The following is a 20,449-nucleotide window of genomic DNA, read 5'->3' as shown; positions in this document are numbered from 1 at the left end:
CAAAACTTTAAAGAGACGGCAAATGGAAACAATAAATAAAAATAATTTTAAAACAGACTATATTAAAAGATAATATTTTTCCTTCCAAAAAGCACCACAATGACAAAGTACAACTTACATGATGAGTAAATATAATTCAACAATAATTAAAAAATACAGACAAATAATTAAAAATGGGTAAATGATCTGAATAAACATTTCACCAAAAAGACACACCAACGGCCAATAACCACATGAAAACATGTTCAAGATCATTAATCATTAGGGAGATACAATTCAAAATCACACTAAAAAACAAACACAAAACTACTTTACCCACTAAGATGGAAAAAAATTTCAGACAGACAACAAGTATAAGATTTGGAGAAATAAGAATCCCATACACAATCTGTGGGAATGTAAAGCAGTACACCTGATTTGGAAACAGTCTGGCAGTTCCTCAGATGATTAAACAGAGTTACCACATGACCTAGGAATCTTAGGTATATACCACATGACCTAGGAATCTTAGGTGTATACCATATGACCTAATACTCCTAGATATATACAAAAAATAAATGAAAACATGTCCACACAAAAACCTGTCCATGGATATTCATAGCAGCATTATTCATGACAGCCAAAATGACTGTTGACAATCTAAACGTACATCAACTGATGAATGAATAAAGAAATTGTAGTATATCCATGCAATTTAAATATCATTCAATCGTAAAAGGAAGAAGTATTGTTACATGCTACAACATGGACAAACCCTGAAAACACCATGCTAATAAAAGAAGGCAGTCACCCAGACAACACATTTTATACCTTCACTTAAATAAAGTATCTGTTACTGGCAAATCCACAGAATCAGAAATTCGTAAACTGGTGGCTGTCAGGGCTGAGCAGAGAACGGGAAGTAACTGCTAATGTTATTTTTGTGGTGATGAACGTGTTCTGGAATTAGATGTTGATACTGGTTGCAGGACTCTGTGGAAATACTGAAAATCACTGAATTATACACTTAAAGGGGAAGATTTGGTGGCATTTTGATTATATTTCAATAAAGTTGTTATAACAAAAAAAGGAGTGCCACCTTAGGGGACTAGGGACATGCTAGGAATTGAGTGAGACTAATAAAGCACATCTAGACTTTCAAAAAAAAAAAGAGAGAGAGATGGCAATATTTCCATATATTTTCTTTGATACTTACTTGGGGGGGCATAAGACTTCTTCAAGAAATTCTTCAATCTTATTTACATCCGTTTTGACCTCATTGTTGAAAGTTATAAATGGTGGGTGGGTCCCCGGAGCCAAGTTCTGCAGGTCTGCAGGCTTCCTATTAGACAAAATAGTGGTCAAAATCAGGTCATTTTTTTTTTATCTAATTAAGAAGGCAACAGTATTTTACATTCTCAGAGTGATTCTAAATTTTAAAGTATATAAAAATGAATAAGAAAAAATATACTTTTTCCACTAAGTATAATAGCCACAATAGCACTCCAGTAAGAAGCAAACCTCCACAAAGCACATAATTTACGATAAGAAAATTAAAAGTCCTTGATTTTAACCAAAGATAAAGTCCTTCATTCTCATTCCAAATTTAACTGAAGTACTTATTAGAAATGGAGGTAGAATGAGGGGAAAAAGACTTGGAAAAGTCAGTCTCTAGTCTCAACTCTGGCACCAATTCACTGTGTAAAGATAGACAAACTATAACTTCTCTAGGCTCTCCTCTTTTTTTCCTTCTTTTTTAAATAAGGGAGAAGAACAGCTGATTCCTATGGTTCTTTTCCATAAGACTTCAAATTCAGAAGCCACTTCTTTTCCATTTTCCTAAAGTCCAGACTTAACAATGAAAAAGATCACGAGATTTGACTATCTAATGTCAAAATTACTTTAATATATAAAAGACAGCATAAACAAAGGTAAAAGCAACAAAGAATGGACAAAATAGGATAGCAAATAAGAAGGATTTTCTCCAAATTCATCAAAAATTCAAATAGGCATGGGTCAAAATAAATTGATAAGCAATAGATAAGTGAACCCATGGAAAAATGTCCAAAAACCCAATAATCAAAGAAATTCAAAATTAAACAATGAAGACATTTTCCTATTAAATAGGAAAAACTGAAAATACATGGAACACTGATAAAAATGGTGAAATTGGTATGCTACCCTGTTTAAAAGTAAAATGGCTCACCTAAGACAATGAATCCTAGAATCAATAACATGACGAGATATGGCGTGCATCCTGATGACAAAATATTAAGCATACGTCACTACCTACGAAGTATCCTTACCAAAAAAAATCAAACCTGACTCTAAAATCAGGCCTCCTAGGGCAGCTGTCTCTCAAAGTGTGATCTAGGGGGCCCTTTCATCAAATGGCCATGAGGTCAAAACCATTCACTAAGACATTTACCTTTTTCACTCTATTCTCTTATCCTGCATAGTAGAGTTTTCCATAGGCTACTTGGTGATATCACAAAGTAATATATAGGGAAGCAGATATAAGAATCTGTCTTCTATTAAGGCAGACATTAGATTATGTACAAAAACATAATGCCACTCTTCTCACTAGTTTTGTTTTGGAAAATAACAGTTATTTTTAATTTTTTTAAAAATTCTGTGATTAACAAATGAGTTCATGATTGTTCCATTTAAATGAATTAGTAAATAAATATTTTAAATTTTTCAGTTGTAATTTCTAATATAGTAAAATCAATAATAACTGAAAGTTCTTTGAGGACCTCAATAAATTAAGAGTATAGAAGGGTCCTGGGACCAAAAAGTTCATTTACAGGAAATATGAGGAATCATAGGGCAAAGTTAAATGATACCACAAGGAAGCAATCAGCCAAATGCAGAATTTGGGGCAATCTACAGTTCAACTAACTGGATTTCTACCAGTCAATGGCATGGGGACAAAAAGCCACAAATGGGAGTTGGAAGAGATTGTTGTAGATTAAGAAAAATTTAAGAGACATAACAACCAAATATGAGTAGACTTTGTTTGAATCCTAATTTGAACAAGCGAGCCAAAGAGAAGATATTTTGGAGACAACTGGGGAAACTGGATTATACACTGGGAACTAGATGTTATAATGGCATTGTGATTAGGTAAGGAAATGTCATTATTGTTTGGAGATGTACACTGAAATAAGTAGCGGTGAAATGACAGGATTCCTGGGATATACTTTAAAATATTTCAGAAAAGAAAAAGAAAAGAAGGAAAAAAGGGACAAAGAAATGGGAGCAAAATCTTTTTTTTTTTAATTAATTTTTATTGGAGTATGGTTGCTTTACAATGCTGTGTTAGCCTCCAGTGCACAACAAAATCAATCAGCCATACACAATGGGACCAAAATCTTCATAACAGAATTGAAGTTATGGGTAAGTTTATTTTTTTTTTGTATATGTTTGAAAACTTTTATAATTAAAAAGATAAACTTAAAAAACTTAAACTTAAAAAAAATGAGAATGTATTGCTTCAAAGAACTTTCCCCCCAGTAAAGAACTTCCTTCCTTCCCTCTTTACCACACATGTACAGAACCTGAACAAAATAAAGGATATCTTTAAGTGTATCAGGAAGGTGAAACACTTTGTCATTAAAAAATTTTTTTCAATAGTGTATACCCTAAAATCTATACTCAGCCCAGCTTATCAATTTCCCCTGGTCTTATTCACATCAATTCTCTCTCTTACTTTCTTTCCCTCCCCTTGCCCTGTACACACCCCCTTGTCTCTCTCTCAGTTTAGGTTTGGAGAGTGCCTCATCTATTACTACTTTCCAACCAAATATACAAAGACTTATTCATTATCCAATTAGTCCAAGTCTTCTAACTCAGAGCCTCCCCCTACTCAAGTTCTAGAGCATATCTCCTTTCCAAACCAAAGAAAAATAAGACTATCAACTTCTACAATAACCTAAGCTCCAAAAGAGAACTTTCAAAAGTCAAAAACTGATTTGATTTTCAACTCTGATTCTTTTATTGAGCATTCTTTGGTCAGACAAGGTAAAGCTGAACACAAAATGATCAGAATACATGAATCTTGAGTAAGTCTTCCAGATGCAATTTATTTAAATAGTGAGATATGATTATAAGGTTCCAGTAACTTTTATAAATACTCAACTCCAAATTAGAACTAACCACCTGTTCTTTGATCACTAAAGGGTCCAGCATGTCCAAGACCATAGTCATCTCTAGTCTTCAAGTCACCCACTCGCATTCTCACTCAGACTCACATTTGTTCCCACTTATAATTTATTTCCTCCTCAACTCAAGAAGACCTTGTACATAATCAAGAGTCCAGAAATCCTAACAGTTTAGGGTTTATATATTTATTTTCAAATCCTAACACTTTAAAGTTAAAAGGGTAGCACAAAGGTAAGAAAGAACAACAGTATCTCATCACAGCAAGTAGGGCTAATAAAATTGTATAAAATAAACAAGAGAGTGAATACACACATCTTCCATCAATGCCAATGATGAATAAGAATGTTCTTTAATCTTGTCATACACAGATTGTGATCACCTGGAAGACACTTTTCTCATTCTTAAACTATAAAACATATCCACCAACATTTTTAGGACTAACAAACAGTTCATTAATGCCTAAGTATAAAGTAATAATTTTTTCATGAACAGGGTGGAGTTAGGTAAAGGAGAAGAAAGAGATTGATGCTTCAAAATTACCCATAAGGGAGGGCAGCAAAATAAATAGCAGCTATTACTTCATAAATTATGATAGCTTTTAAGATCTCCAAACAAAAATACTTATTAGAGGAGGAATAAAGTTAGCATGGTAGATGAGAAAGAACCAAAGACTGAATAAAAAGGACCTAGTTAAAGTCCCAAATTGAACAATTTTGCCATTCACCAGCCATGTGACTAAGTAAATTACAACCTCTTTAGGTGTAGATTTCCTCATTTGTACAATAATGGGTGTGAAAGTGAACTAAACTTCATACAAGTGATGAAATTGCCAGTTTTAAACTCCCTTTAAGTCTGATGGTTCAAAACTGGTTATCTAGCATTAAATGGTAATAAGAAATCTGATTAATATAGAGGTGTGTAAGTAAAGTGAAACCAGGCACATGATTACCAACTTTCCTTAATATTAACAACTAATGAATAGTCTTTCTTGCTTCTGCTGAAAGGCTATATAGATTTTTTTTTAAGGTGATGAAACTATTTTCCAGCATTAACTGTTGAGATGAAGGACAATCATGTTAGGTCCTTACTCCAAGTGAGTGGATTTGAGAAGAAACTAATGCCTCTAAACAGATCAGTAGACTTCAAAAATGGACAAGTTGTAAGCACTGAAGTGACTCAGAAGCTAATATCAAGTCAGCAACAGAAACTTAACATTTTAAGAACTGCAGTGTGAGAAAAATGAAACTGAACAGGCAACGGCTAAAATTTTCAGGACATCTTTGCTTTACTTCATAAAAGGCCTTCAATAAATATTCAACAATTCATTCAAATGTTTCCCTTAAGTGGTATCTAGGAAACGCAAAGTGCATAGAATTCAAGCCTTGGGTTGAGAGCATGAATATTCTCCAGTGTTTTGGGGGCTTTTTATTTTCACCGTTACTTATCAGAGTAGTCTTTTCTACCGTAGTCTTCTATTTAGCTGAAAAAAAAAATTATTCCATTAGCTCCTATTTTGTTTCCAGACGAAGAAAAGGAAATATATAAAAGAGAAAAAACTAAAAAAAGAAACATAAAGAAAGGGAAAAAAGGAATGAAAAGGAGGTGCTTTATAGGAGATAATACTTTAAGCAACTTAAGTGGCTTAATTTCAATTAAAATTTAATTCAGCACAAACAATTGGAGGCCCTCAGGCTGGTGGCTCAGTTCCAGCTACTTGGTATAAAATGAATATAGCACAGCCACAGGACACTGGAGCTGGTTCTTAAAAATGACCTACCATAACTAGTTGACTCAATGGAGAGAAAGTATGTAGACTTAAGTATGTAGACTTCTTTGTTAATTGAGTTCCCTTTTAAAACTTTAAAGGTGTTGATTTTCAAGGCATAAAATTAATTCATACAAATCAAGAGAATTCTGGACACTATATGGCAAATAAGAAAAAAAAAGCTAACACAAATCTTTTGTTTCAGATTACTTTACTCCTATTAATCATTCTTCACTAGATTTGCTATATTCTGACTAATATAAAGTCATTAACTGAATGACTGAATTGTGGACATCAAACCACACACACCAAGATCCCAGTTACTAAGTATTTGTGTGCCCCAGTTCAACCAGCTAAAGGATTTTATTTATTGTGATTAAATGTGGTATACTGCTGATCTGTGTCTATTTTAATGTCAATCTGTGGAGCAATCATTTTAAAACAAAATAGCACCCATAAAAAGATATCAAATACAGCTTTTATAATTAACAGGTTTTATTTGTAGTTTATAAGCAGAGTTTATACTGGTAACAGGTTTAGAAAACCTTTCACTAACAATCCATTTTTCTAATTCAGCTCTTGGTAGCCTCGACAGGATTTTTCACCTTTGAAAATTATCTTGAAAAAGAACATAAAGACATGTGGCAGTGGCAGTGAAATTCTCCCTCTGTCTCTCTCTCTCTCTCTCTCACACACACAGGTATACATGTGATTCAGAATGCATTCAGGAGACACGTATCTTGAATTGTAGGACCATTCTAACAAGCACTTCATGTACCCAACTCAATTTTACACAGGGGAAGAACAGAGTCTGTACTTTCCTGACTGACCAGCAGCAGGAAATAATTTCTCTAAAAGGCTGGCCTGTTCCACTCCACTTAGTCTCTCTGTATGTGTTATTCATGCTGCTGTTTACTGAAGATGTACCTGGAACTCAAACTGATCTCTCAACTTGAAGACTATTTCAGAAGGGCAGAACCACAGAGACACAATAATGAAAGCAAATCACCAAAGAATCTACTTGGAAATCAGATTGTGTTCTGAGTTTATAACGTCTCTTAAGATATACAGAACTATCAGTTTTATAGTTCCGTTGTACCATTTTAAACTATTACAAAATTAAGTTTAAACTATCATAATAATCTTCCAAAACTTTATGCCATGATAATGGCAACTGACTTGTTGGTCTGACGCGCACAATGTTACAAATGGTATGCTGACTTCCTAAGCAGAAGGAAATGGGTGACATCACAAAGGATGAGAGTTTCGATGTTTAAGAAATGGGAAAATGAAACAATTATTTCCCAGACTTTCAAAGTGCTCTTCTCCGATTTATTTATTTTCTCAGAGAATATCATGAAGGAGGAATTTTATTCAGTGGTAATATAGCAGATATCACTGCTTTTACAATAAAAAACTAATTTATTAAAGTTATCATTTCCACTCTCATTTCTCAAAACCAGAAGAGTTTACCCTAACAACTACATGGCCACACTCAGCTATATTCAAGTCGTGTGTGTGTGTGTGTGTGTGTGTGTGTGTGTGTCTCATTACTGTCCTCATGCTTTCTTCTTTCTCTAACCTCAGCCTACCTCTCAGGCTTTTCTGTGCTCTAACGATGTTGATCTCTGATTTATGAACTTCTGAACGTAATGAAGACAGTGGAAATTTTCAAATAAAGATCTTGATCACTGCCACAAACCTATCAGCCAGAAAGGCCCTAAAACACCAGTGTGATAAAATAATAAATTCTATTTAATAATAGGTCTGAAAATGGTTTCATTAGAGTAGTAAAAAGTACCCTGAACAGTGTTTAGCACATAATAGTCAAGAAATGTTAGTTTTTCCCTTCTTTCCTCCTGAGTTTGAAAATAAAAATAAGGTAACTGACCTCCAAGAAGATGAAACAGCTTGCCCAAGGTTCCAGGGAAATCAGGGATAGGGCTTTCTCCACAGAGAACCAGGTCTCTCCCCCAACACTTCCTACTACGCCACAGTTGCTCCCTTTTGATGACATGATAACACCTTGAAATGTTTCCCAAATTTTAATATTTTCACTTAAAGCTTTTGTTCAAATGGCAGTTGATATAAACCTAAATTCCTCCTAAAGACTGGGAACTTTTCTTTTTAATCTAAAAGTTCTGTACTATGACTGCAGCATAAACAGGAAATGAGGCTTAGAGATTACTCCCACAAAAGCATTAAGGCAGCAATGGCAGGCAAGTAATGGGAGGTTGTTCCAAGCCTCACAGAGGCATATGAATACCACCAGCATAGTCATTAACACCAATTGAGCTTTAAAGAGAACGTGTCACACAGTGCCAGAACTAGAAACTGGCTTGTTCTTATGGATGAAATGTCATGTAACAATTTTTTCAGAGCAGAGAGTGGGCTTCTAAAAAGCTCTCAGTAGAGTTCCATTGCTCTGCACCAGTCTGTTCTGGGATCAGTACATTTCACCAAGAAATTAGGCAATTATCAGAAAAAGCAGGAAAATAAGCACTGTAGGCACCAAATCTTTTCTCCCCCACAGCTTTCTAAAAACAGTCATATTTAAAGTTTTAAAGTTAAGAATATATTATGGAAAGGTACTTTTTACTACAGCATGTTTTATTCCTCTGTGACAACTTTATTTTTTTTTACACTGGTTTTTTTTTTTTTTTTTGAGTCAATAGTCACCCTCTTGGGGTACCTTCTCATAGAAAAGGTCTGGAAGGATGATAAAGACCAAACCTAAATGCAATTATCTCTATGAAGGGGAATCTGATGACCAAGGTTGGGGATGAAGAGGACTCATTATCATGTACCACTTGTACACTTTTAATTGACCTTAAGAAGCATTTTTTAATAGTACTGTAGACCTAAGATTTTTAAAGAAAACTAAAGAATATAGGCTCCAATATTAAATGCTCTCTGTTGATTTTACACATAGTTCTAGGAAGTAAACATACATTTTCTTTGAGCAGCTAATTTTCTAATTAGGAAGCCCTGAATCTTTCATCCTACTTCCCACGTGTCACTTTTTACACATAGGGTACATCACTCCTAAACATATAAAATCCTCAAATATCAATCAACTTCCAGGAAAAATGCCTTAAAAGTCTGTAAATGAAAAGTGAAACAGATGACTTAGAGCCGTTGTGAATTCACCTCCTTTTCTGAACCCAATTCCCATCGTTTATGGTGCTATTACTGGTATGCACCACAATCAAGCACTGTATTGAGCTGTTCAAAGAAGGCTTTTTCAAAGCATGGCAGTCAACTCACTTGCTCCAAGCCAAAAATGGAATAGGAGAAATCCATGTATTTTAAGACTCACTAAGGGTGTGTGCCTGGCAGCATGGTCTATTTTTAGGAGTTATATTGGGAAACTCCCTTTGTGAGTGCGTGTAGGAAAAAGTAGGAAAAAAAACAGTAACAGAAGGGTAACTATATAAATTATTTCATTCTTATAATAGCTCTGTCCAATATGAGTTAAGTGTATCTTCAAATGAACCTATAGTTTTAATTCTGACAATTCCCAAAGGCTTATTTCTACATTCAAATATATATAACCAAAGGGGTTCCTAGAAGACTTTATTGTTTATTTTCAATAAATAAATTTTAAGTCTGCAAAATCTCAATTAAGTGAAGGAAAAAATAAATTTTAAGGAACTGACAGGGGTCCCAGAGAATGCTAACCTAGAACAGGGAACGGGATTACAGCTGTCAGATAATTCTCATGTTGTGATGCCCAGAGGGAGAACATACATGAATTCTGCTACCCATCAAGTGACAGCCTGTCAACATATTTTCTTGGACACTATTCATGACTGATATGTTTAAAAAACAAGCACGAAAGCATGTTGTGGCATTCGTGTCAAGAGAAGTACATTTCCACTGCCAAATCCTAGATTTTCTATTGGTATAAATGTTCTCAACCCTTGGATTAAATCTTTTTTTTTTTCTTTTTTTAAAGTATGAACGTTCTTCACCTCAGAGCTGTTTGCTAAGTGAGAACAGATATTCCTGAGTAAAAAAAACTTATTGCTTACCGGGGCTCTTCTCAGCCCTCTCCACTTTGGTCTATGGAGATTACAACAACCCTTCAACTAACAGGAACAATCAGAGGGCCATAGATAATTGTTCTTATTCTGTAACTGTATTTAACCAAATACGGTTAAAATCTTACTATAGAAAACTCCTATTATTCCCCTGAAAAGTAGATTAAATGAAAAAGACCACAGCAATAATCAGTCACCTAAAATTGCATTCTTGGCTTTAAAGATCCAGATTATATAGGACATGTGTTTATTAACACATTTGAGAAGTCATCTGCTTAGGAAGTTCTTCACAGTTCCATGTTTATCCTGTAAAGTCAAAGATTTCACTGCATCTACACTAAAACAGCTCCTGGTGCTGCTCTTGAAATATAAGGTAAACACACAATAAACTCCTAAAAAGACTGAGTGGCCACATGCAATATACCGACATTGTGAATTACCCATAATACTTAAGTTAAATGTGTCCATAAATCATTTAATACTTTAATATATTTCTCTAGAGAACATATGCAAGCAAAGTGAGGGATGGGGATAGGATCAAACTGAAAACAGTAGAGTATATACTCAACTTAAGTTGATCCTCAACGACAACCAAATCTTACCTTTTCAGGTCAACAGTTGTGACACTAAACACAACTCCTTTGAGCCAAAGAATCATGAAAAGCCTCTGGGAAAAGGGGCAGTTTCCTATGCTTTCACCATCACTGCCAGCCTGGAAAACAAATAAACATCAAAAAACAAGGTCAACGTGATGAAACACAAAATGATAGACCTTTTCCTGAATTTTAATCAAGGGTACAAGAAGATAGGAAAAATTGCATTGTGGAAGGAAGAAATTTAGGTTTTCCATTTGTCTCTTTCTCTCTTTTTCTGGCAGAGCCTCGCAGCTTGCAAGATCTTAGTTCCCTGACCAGGGATTGAACCTGGGCCCTTGGCAGTAAAAGCACAGAGTTCTAACCACTGGACCGCCAGGGAATTCCCACCTCTTTTTCTTCTTAAAAATGGCCAGTCTATACACCCAGAGAAAACCATAATCCAAAAAGAAACATGTACCATAATGTTCATTGCGGCACTATTTACAATAGCCAGGACATGGAAGCAACCTAAATGCCCATCAACAAATGAATGGATAAAGAAGATGTGGCATATATATACAATGGAATATTACTCAGCTATAAAAAGGAATGAGATGGAGCTATATGTAATGAGTTGGATAGACCTAGAATCTGTCATACAGAGTGAAGTAAGCCAGAAAGAGAAAAACAAATATTGTATGCTAACTCATATATACGGAATCTAAAAAAAAAAAAAAAAAAGGTACTGATGAACCCAGCGACAAGACAAGAATAAGGATGCAGAGAATGGACTGGAGGACACGAGGTTGGGGGGCGGGGGGGGGCCGGGGGTGAAGGGGAAGCTGGGATGAAGTGAGAGAGTAGCATAGACATATATATACTACCAACTGTAAAACAGATAGCCAGTGGGAAGTTGCTGTATAACAAAGGGGGATCAACTCGATGATGGATGATGCCTTAGAGGGCCGGGACACGGAGGGTGCGGGGGAGTCGAGGGAGGGAGGGAATATGAGGATATGTGTATAAATACAGCTGATTGACTTTGGTGTACCTCAAAAACTGGTATAAGAGTGTAAAGCAATTATATTCCAATTAAAAAAAAAGAATAAAAATTGATGATGGAATACTGGGGGAAAAAAAAAAAAAGGCCAGTCTAATACAGGGCTGTCCAAGAGAACTTTCTGCAATGATAGAAATTATCCAAATTACCACTGTCCAATACAGTAGTTATTTGTGATATATGGCTAATGAGTACCTAAAATGTGGCCAGTTCAACTGAACTAAGTTTTATTTACTTTTAATTAATTTATATTTAAACAGCCACATGTGGCTAAATGGCTACCATACTGGACAGCACAGGTCTAATCAATCCCTAGGGGAAACATATATCCTTGCATTGGGGCAAAGACTATCATGGGTTTTATGAAATGTAAGTCATTTCTTGTTCTATGAGACAGTATTCTTTATAGGGCAACAAAAAAGGGAAACGTGTGCCTATCTCCAAAGAGTAAAATAATCTCCAACCTCCCTCACGTTAAAAAAAATTATTCATTATAAAAATCCCATATTCTGTTTATAAATTCCTTCAGGGAACAAAAAAATAACAAAAGATATCTTTATGATAAGTTATTTGTAATCCTACTTAATAAATGAAGCAGTTGCCTTCCCTGAGCTCAACAATGACACAGAATTTTCCTAAAAATCAGAGTGGGACAAATTTTTAATTCCATCAGGTATGCCCCCAAGCTTAAAAAGGAAGGCAGGGAAAGCAGGAAATGAGAGAAGGAGACAGCATGCTGGAAGAGAACATTCTGACACTCACTAGCTGCCAACATAGCCATCTTCACCATGAAGTCTATGAGTAGAGCCAGAAATTAACTTTCAACAAGTCATTCAAAGATGTTGGTAAAATACCATTTTTTTATCCTAAAGTAACTCTCAAAAACTTCAGAAGCCACTTCAGTAAAATGCTGCATTAGCAAAGTCATTAATTCCTACTAATGGGGAAATGAATGGAAGGGAGTTAAAAAAAAATAAAAGCAGGGACTTCCCTGGTGGTGCAGTGGTTAAGAATACGCCTGCCAATGCAGGGGACACGGGTTCAGTCCCTAGTCCAGGAATATCCCACATGCCACGGAGCAACTAAGCCTGTGTACCTCAACTACTGAGCCTGTGCTCTACAGCCCGCGAGCCACAACTACTGAGCCCCTGTGTGCTGCAACCACTGAAGGCTGTGTGCCTAGAGCCCATGCTCCGAAACAAGAGAAGACACTGCAGTGAGAAGCCGTGCACCTCAACGAGTAGCCCCTGCTCACCACAACCAGAGAAAGCCCGCTCACAACAACAAAGACCCAACGCAGTCAAAAATTAAATTAATTAAATAAAAATAAAAGCAGTTACCTGATTAAACATAACAGCCAACAAAACACACGGGCATAAAGGAAGATCTCAGAACCCCACCCTAATCACATAGCATGGGATAATTACAACTGAGCTTTGTTTAGAAAACTTTTTTTTAATCATTCTTTTTTTAAAAATATTTATTTATTTGGCTGTGCTGGGTCTTAGCTGCGGCACGCAGGATGTTACTTGCAGTGCTCGGGATCTTTAGTTGTGTCATGTGGGATCTAGTTCCCTGACCGGGGATTGAACCCAGGCCCTCTGCATTGGGAGCTCAGAGTCTTAATACTGGACCACCAGCGAAGTCCCTGACCGTTCTTTATCAGTAACAAAATATACACAGAACTGTAGCCAGTGTAAATCATATTATGTTAATTTCTAATACTGTAACTTGTACAAAAATTTACTTCCTAAAGAAGGTTCAGTTCTTAAACTTTGGTGTGATTAAGAACAACCTAAAGAAAACATTTAAAATTAAGATTTCTAGGCCTCACATCCGGAGATTCTGATTCAGAAGAATTCCTTGGTGTGGGACCCAGGAATCCTCATTTTGTTATAGGCACCCAAGGAGACAAAGTAAGGTATCTGTTGGACACATTCAGAAACACTGGTGAGGAAAGGTGAGGACAATATTTCTTCTTCAGAGCGCAGGTCAGTTTATAATACTAAGTCATCCAACTATGTTAAATGTATAACTGGTACCCAAATACGCTTTTTTGAAGATGCTGACCATCTAAACACATATGGAATGCTGATAACATACAAGTAAGTTTATTACAGATAAAAAATTAACATACTACCTTTCTACACAGCTTTGATGATTAATATTTTCACACAAATCTGTGGCTTTAGATATCCCAATTTTATTAACTTTTTTTTTTTTTTGCATTTTTTCCCTTCTGGTTTTAACATGCTTAGCAACAGAAATATAAATACCTGAAAAAGTACACGAAATTGAGACTTACTGAAAAAGCAGTAAAGTTTGATAGACAAAGAAAGAGTATGACTCATGGTCTTCATCCTATTCCATTTATTTAATATATAAAATTAACTATAATTTTCCAAGTCACCTTTGACATAACTGTTAAAATAAATAAATCGGTAAAGAAGGTGTAATAAAGATGCTATATGTAGGCACTTGGAAACACATCAAACTAAAGGCAAGCTGGAGGTAAACAGTGACTGGCTACAGATCAAAGACACCACACCACGATTTCCTACAATGGTCTGCAGAGTGCATCCTAGAGTATGGACAGAAGACTCTTGGTACACGGACTGCTTCATGAAAACCTGTTCAGACTGCAAATGCCCCTTTGTTTTCACCTTCTTTGTCTATAATTTTCTACCGATTTTTATCAATTTATTTCTCTTTCCGGTATGGTAGAAGCTTGTCACACATCTCACAGTCCCCAATAAAACTACTTTCCATTATGCACAAATAAAAGCATAGCATGTGCACTCTTCAGGATAAATCTGGAAAACGCCTTTTTATTAACTACTCTCCTAAAACTCATGACAATTCAAATAAGTACTGCCATAAGGAACTTTTTCCAAGGTCATACTAACACTAGCCAGATGCTATTTTCATAAAGTAGAGTGAAACTGTGGAAAAACTCAGATTTCCAGTAATCACAAATCAAAAACTTCTTCCTTTAATCCAAGTTGTACTAATAAAATTCCATTTCAACAAAGTTAAAGGATCAAAATCACTCTCTTCAGTATGAACCACACTGAATGCAATCTATTGGTACAACTGACTGAGGAGGGTATTATGGTATAATGGAAAGCATACTACACTGGAAATCTGGGTATTCTACACCCAGTTTTGTATTAATGATAAAAATTAGCACAGAGCATCCACAAAAGGTATCCTTTTTTTAAAAAAAGCTTTGCTTTTTTTTTTTTACTGCTTCTAACATATACACCCATTTAAAAATTTTTTTTTATTGAATGGAAGATTCTTTAAATTCTATAGTGCTTTAAAATTTTCAGAAGTTTCACACACATGATTTCATATAATCCCAAAATAACCTTTTTTACTCCTACCTTCCCATTGCCCCTTCCCCCATGATCCCCCCACTAGTAACCACTAATTTGTGCTACCTGTGAGTTTGCTTCTTTTGTTTTATTCACTAGTTTGTTGTATTTTTTAGATTCCACATATCAGTGATATCATACAGTATTTCTCTTTCTTATTTCACTTAGCATAATACCCTCCAAGTTCATCCATGTTGCTGCAAATGGCAAAATTTCATTCTTTTTTAAGGCTGAGTAGTATTCCATTGTGTGTGTGTGTGTGTGTGTATACACACACACACACACACACCACATCTTCTTTATCCATTTATCTGTTGCTGGACACCTAGGTTGTTTCCATACCTTAGCAACTGTAAATAATGCTGCTATGAACATTGGGGCATGTGTATGTGTTTGTTTGTTTGTTTTTCATATATATACCCAGGAGTAGAATTCCTGGGTCATATGGTAGTTATATACATATTTTTTAAATATTTATTTATTTATTTGGCTGTACCTGGTCTTAGTTGCTACATGCGGGATCTTCATTGTGGCATTCGGGATCATTAGTTGTGGCATGTGGGATCCTTAGCTGTGGTATGCAAACTCATAATTGTGACACATGGGACCTAGGTTCCCTGACCCGGGATAGAATCCAGGCACCCTGCACTGGGAGCACAGAATCTTAGCCACTGGACCAGCAGGGAAGGCTCGGTAGTTCTATTTTTAGTTTTTGGGGGAACCGCCATACTATTTTCCATAGCGGCTGTACCAATTTACATTTCCACCAACAGTGTCCAAGGGTTCCCTTTTCACCATATCCTTGTCAATATTTGCTATACACGTTCTTTTTGATGATTGCCATTCTGACCTGTGTGAGGTGGTATTTTGCTGTGGTTTTCATTTGCATTTCCCTGATGATTAGTGATGGTGAGTATCTTTCCTTGTGTCTGCTGGCCATCTGCATTTCCTCTTTGGAAAAATGTCTTTTTTAATTAGTTTGTTTTTTTGATGTTGATTTGTATGAGTGGTTTATACATTGTGGATATTAATGGATATTAACCCCCTTATCAGTCATATCATTTGCAAATATGTTCTTCCATTCAGTAGGTTGTCTTTTCATTTTGTTGTTGGTTTCCTTTGCTGTGCAAAAGCTTTTAAGTTCCATTAGGTCCCATTTGTTTATTTTTGCTTTTGTTTCCTTTGCTTTAATAGACAGATCCAAACAAATATTACTGCAATTTATGTCAAAGAGTGCTCTATGTGACTTTTAAGTTAATCTAAATCAAAGGAAGCCATTTCGTGGATTTAGACAGCTAATTCAGATAGAATCCATGCTAAAGGTAAAGCTTTAAGACCTCACTTACCTATGTTTTCCTCTAGGAGTTTTATAGTATCCAGTCTTACATTTAGGTCTTTAATCCATTTTGAGTTTATTTTTGTGTATGGTGTTAGAGAATGTTCTAATTTCATTCTTTTACATGTAGCTCCAGTTTTTCCAACACAATTTATTGAAGAGACTGTCTTTTCTCCATTGTATATTCTTGCCTCCTTTGTCATAGATTAACTGACCATAGGCACGCAGGTTTATTTCTGGGCTTTCTATCCTGTCCCACTGATCTGTAAGTCTATCTTTGTGCCAGTACTATGCAGTTTTGATTACTGTAGCTTTGTAGTTTAGTCTGAGGTCAGGGAGTGTGATTTCTCCCACTCTGTTCTTCTTTCTTAAGATTGTTTTAGCTACTTGGGGTCTTTTGTGTTTCCATGCAAATTTTTAAATTATTTGTTCTAGTTCTGTGGAAAATGCCATAGGGATTGCACTGAATCTGCAGATTGCCTTGCGTGGTATGGTCATTTTAACAATATTAATTCTTCCAATCCAAGAACATGGTATATCTTTCCATCTGTTTGTGTTGTCTTCAATTTCTTTCATCAGTGTTTTACAGTTTTCTGAGTTCAGGTTTCTTTTACCTCTATTAACTCATTATTGACCAGGGAATTTTGCAGAAACTAACACCTGTGGCTGGTGATTTTTATTTTGGCCAGCCAAAAATGAATTCTGTTATTTCACTAATACTTTGTGGGTTTTTACATTCAATAGTTACACCTGACACACCTATAAAGTTTTCTAGTTTTCATGAAATGTTGTCTTCAATCTATTCTTCTGTAGGAGCAAAGGAGCATTCTCCAGCACCCTGAGTTTCATTTTCACTTTCTGTAACAGAATCAATCACTGAGGTTTTTTGCCTTTTTGTTGGTCTAATAGTCACATTGTCTAGGGACTTCCCTGGTGCTCAGTGGTTAGGAATCCGCCTGCCAATGCCGGGGACACGGGTTCAATCCCACATGCCGCAGAGCAATGAAGCCCGTGCACCACAACTACTGAGCCTGTGCTTTAGAGCCCTCAAGCCACAACTACTGAGCCCGAGTGCTCCAACTACTGAAGCCCACGTGCCTAGAGCCCGTGCTCTGCAACAAGAGAAGCCACTGCAATGAGAAGCCTGTGCACTGCAACAAAGAGTAGCTCTCGCTCACCACAACTAGAGAAAGCCCATGTGCAGCAATGAAGACCCAACGCAACCAAAAAAACAAATAAATATAAAAGAATTTTTAAAAATACTCACATTGTCTGAATCAGAACTATATTCTGTAGAACTATCATCTTCTGAGACACTAGAATATATGTCAGTTGGACAATCAGAGAAAGTATCTGCATAAAATTCACCAAAAAATTCTTCACTCAAAATTTCGCAATGTGTCAGTTCTGAAAATTTTATAGTATACGCAAGGTCAGAACAAAAACCTAATGGAACAAAATGTGAATGATAACAACAATAAGTTGTGTAATGAGTCCTTGATCAATTTTAAGCTCTAACAGCTTCACATGGTGATGTTAACTGTATCACTCTCTACAAACGTACTGATACGTCTCCAATTAATAATATGTTAAAATAAAACCTGAAACACTACAGAAAGTCAGAATTCCCCTACCCTTGAACCATTCACTAGTTATTTTTCTAGATTTTTATCTTCCATATACACACTACTTTTTTCTTTTAAACATGTGATCACACTATATAGCTTTTTATAATATTTTATTCCAAAACTAATATAATCAACCCCCTGGAGGCTGTAATGCCCCCACCAGGATGGTATCAGAGAAGGCCAAAGAGGGAGCCAGGGCTTTCAACCCTGCCAGCCAGTAATGAGAAACCCCCCTTCTGCTTGGCTGGAGGGGAGGGAGGCAGGGGAGGTGTCAGAGGAGGAGGCCTGGTACAGAATAGTCAGGACTTTCACCATCAACCAGCAGTAACAAGGCCACCTCGACTGGGGTGCCAGTGGAGACCACATGGGGAGCTGGAAAAATCACCCCTGCCCAGCAACAATGAGGAGCCTCCCCACCCTGGGTATCAAGGGAGGCTGAGTGGGTCACCTGGACTTCTATCTCCACCTGGCTTCTCCTTCCCATTGACCTTCTTCTCTCCCGCCTCTCCAGAGTAATGTCAGAGAAGTCTTATTTGAGTGTCAGAGAAGTTTAAACAGAGGTTTAAACAAGATTCAGAGTCTCATAACATAATAAGAAAATGTTCAGGTTTCAGTTGAAAATCGCTTATCATACCAAGAACCATATCAAGCTGAATGAAAAAAAGCGATCAAAAGATGTCAACATCAAGATGACAGAAATCTTACAATTATCTGACAAAGATTTTCAAGCAGCCATGATAAAAATGCTTCAATGAGCAATTACGAAGAGCTTAAAACAAACATAAAAATAGCCTCAGCAAAGAAATTCAAGACGTAAAGAAGAACCAGAAATTTAAGAACTGAAAAATACAATAACTGAGATAAAAAGCTCAGAGGATGGGCTTAACAGACAATAGAGGGACTTCCCTGGTGGTCCAGTGGTTAAGAATCTGCCTGCCAATGCAGGGGACACAGGTTCAGTACCTAGTCCGGGAAGATCCCACATGCCGCAGAGCACCTAAGCCCATGAGCCACAACTACTTAGCCCACAAGCCACAACTACTGAGGCCACGCACCCCAACTACTGAAGCCTGTGTGCCTAGAGCCTGTGCTCCACTACAAGAGGAGCTATCACAATGAGAAGCCTGTGCACTGCAATGAAGAGTAGCCCCTGCTCGCCACAACTAGAGAAAGCCCATGTGCAGCAACAAAGACCCAACACAGCCAAAAAATCAATTAATTAATTAGTTAATTTAAAAAAACAGCCAATTGAGAGGACAAAGGAAAGAATTGGTGAACTGAAAAACAGAATAATAAAAACTATCCAATTTGAACAACAGAAAAAAGACAGACTGAAAATTTAATATTTCTTGTATAGTTCCATATGTTAATGTCATCTAATGGTGATTTTTGAAGGCTTCATCGTAATGCTATTGATCCAACAATTTCATACCTAGAAATTTATTCTGTAGAATAAATTAGATGTTCAAGCATACAAGTAAGAGGAAGGAACAATGAAGCGCTGTTTACTATAACAAAACACTGGAGACCCCCCCAATGCTCATCAATCAAGGATTTGTTAAATCCATCACACCACCAGAGGGTGGACATGATGGCTAACCTATCTGGCCTTTGCTGGCATGGGTGGGGAATAGGACCATAGATTTTTCCTGTGGTGTCTGGAGTAGAGCAGCTATTGTCTGAAAGTTTTCTGTCTTACTTAGGCTGCCCTTTCCTGGTTTTTTGGCTAGAGAGAGCAGCTTTTTGTTGGAGTTTTTGTTTTTGTCTGCAACTGTTGGTATTTCCAGATTGCTGGTTTCTATAGTGCCAAGTCTGGAATGTATGAAGCAAAAACCCAGGAAATTTACCACCACCATCCACTCCATCTTCCCAGAAGTGGAAGTTTCTCAGATACATTAAATTTAAAAAGCAAAATTAATACAATGGATTATTACTAAGCCATAAAAAGGAATGAAATAATGCCATTTGCCGCAACATGGATAGACCCAGAGATTATGATAAGCAAAGTGAATCAGAAAAAGATAAATACCATATGATATCACTTATATGTAAAATCTAAAACACAACACAAATGAACATATCTATGAAACAAAAATAGGTTTCCACAGAGAAAAGACTTGTGGTTGCCAAAGTGGGGGCTGGGGGGTAGGATTGGGAGTTTGGAATTAGCAGACGCAAACTATCATATACAGGATGGATAAACAACAAGGTCCTACTGTATAGCACAGAGAACTATATTCAATATCCTGTGATAAACCATAATGGAAAAGAACATGAAAAATAATATATACATGCATAACTGAATCATTTTGCTGTATAACAAATTAACACAACACTACAAAGCAACTATACTTCAATAAAATTTACAAAAATTAAAAAGCAAAGTTAAAAATATATAAAAGGTGGTACATATACATAAAATGGAATATTATTTGATAATAAAAGCAATAAAGTACTGATACATGCTATAACTGGGATGAACTTTGAAAAATTATGCTAAATAAAAGAGCCAGTCACAAAAG

General features: G+C 36.2%; 1 protein-coding gene across 1 annotated transcript in view; it reads right to left on the bottom strand.

The window, feature by feature from the left end:
* The window catches only part of CLIC4 (chloride intracellular channel 4), a 73,202-nt gene that overhangs the window by 22,862 nt on the left and 29,891 nt on the right, over nt 1-20,449 (bottom strand). Inside the window, exons 2-3 of the mRNA XM_057700506.1 lie at nt 10,554-10,663; nt 1,196-1,321 (exon numbers count right to left, since the gene is read on the bottom strand). Coding sequence (XP_057556489.1) covers nt 1,196-1,321; nt 10,554-10,663 — 236 coding nt within the window. The remainder of the gene's footprint in view (nt 1-1,195; nt 1,322-10,553; nt 10,664-20,449) is intronic.

Source organism: Hippopotamus amphibius, chromosome 1, assembly GCF_030028045.1.
Source record: "Hippopotamus amphibius kiboko isolate mHipAmp2 chromosome 1, mHipAmp2.hap2, whole genome shotgun sequence".
NCBI classification, from domain to species: domain Eukaryota; kingdom Metazoa; phylum Chordata; class Mammalia; order Artiodactyla; family Hippopotamidae; genus Hippopotamus; species Hippopotamus amphibius.
This window is presented reverse-complemented; position numbering and strand designations above follow the sequence as displayed.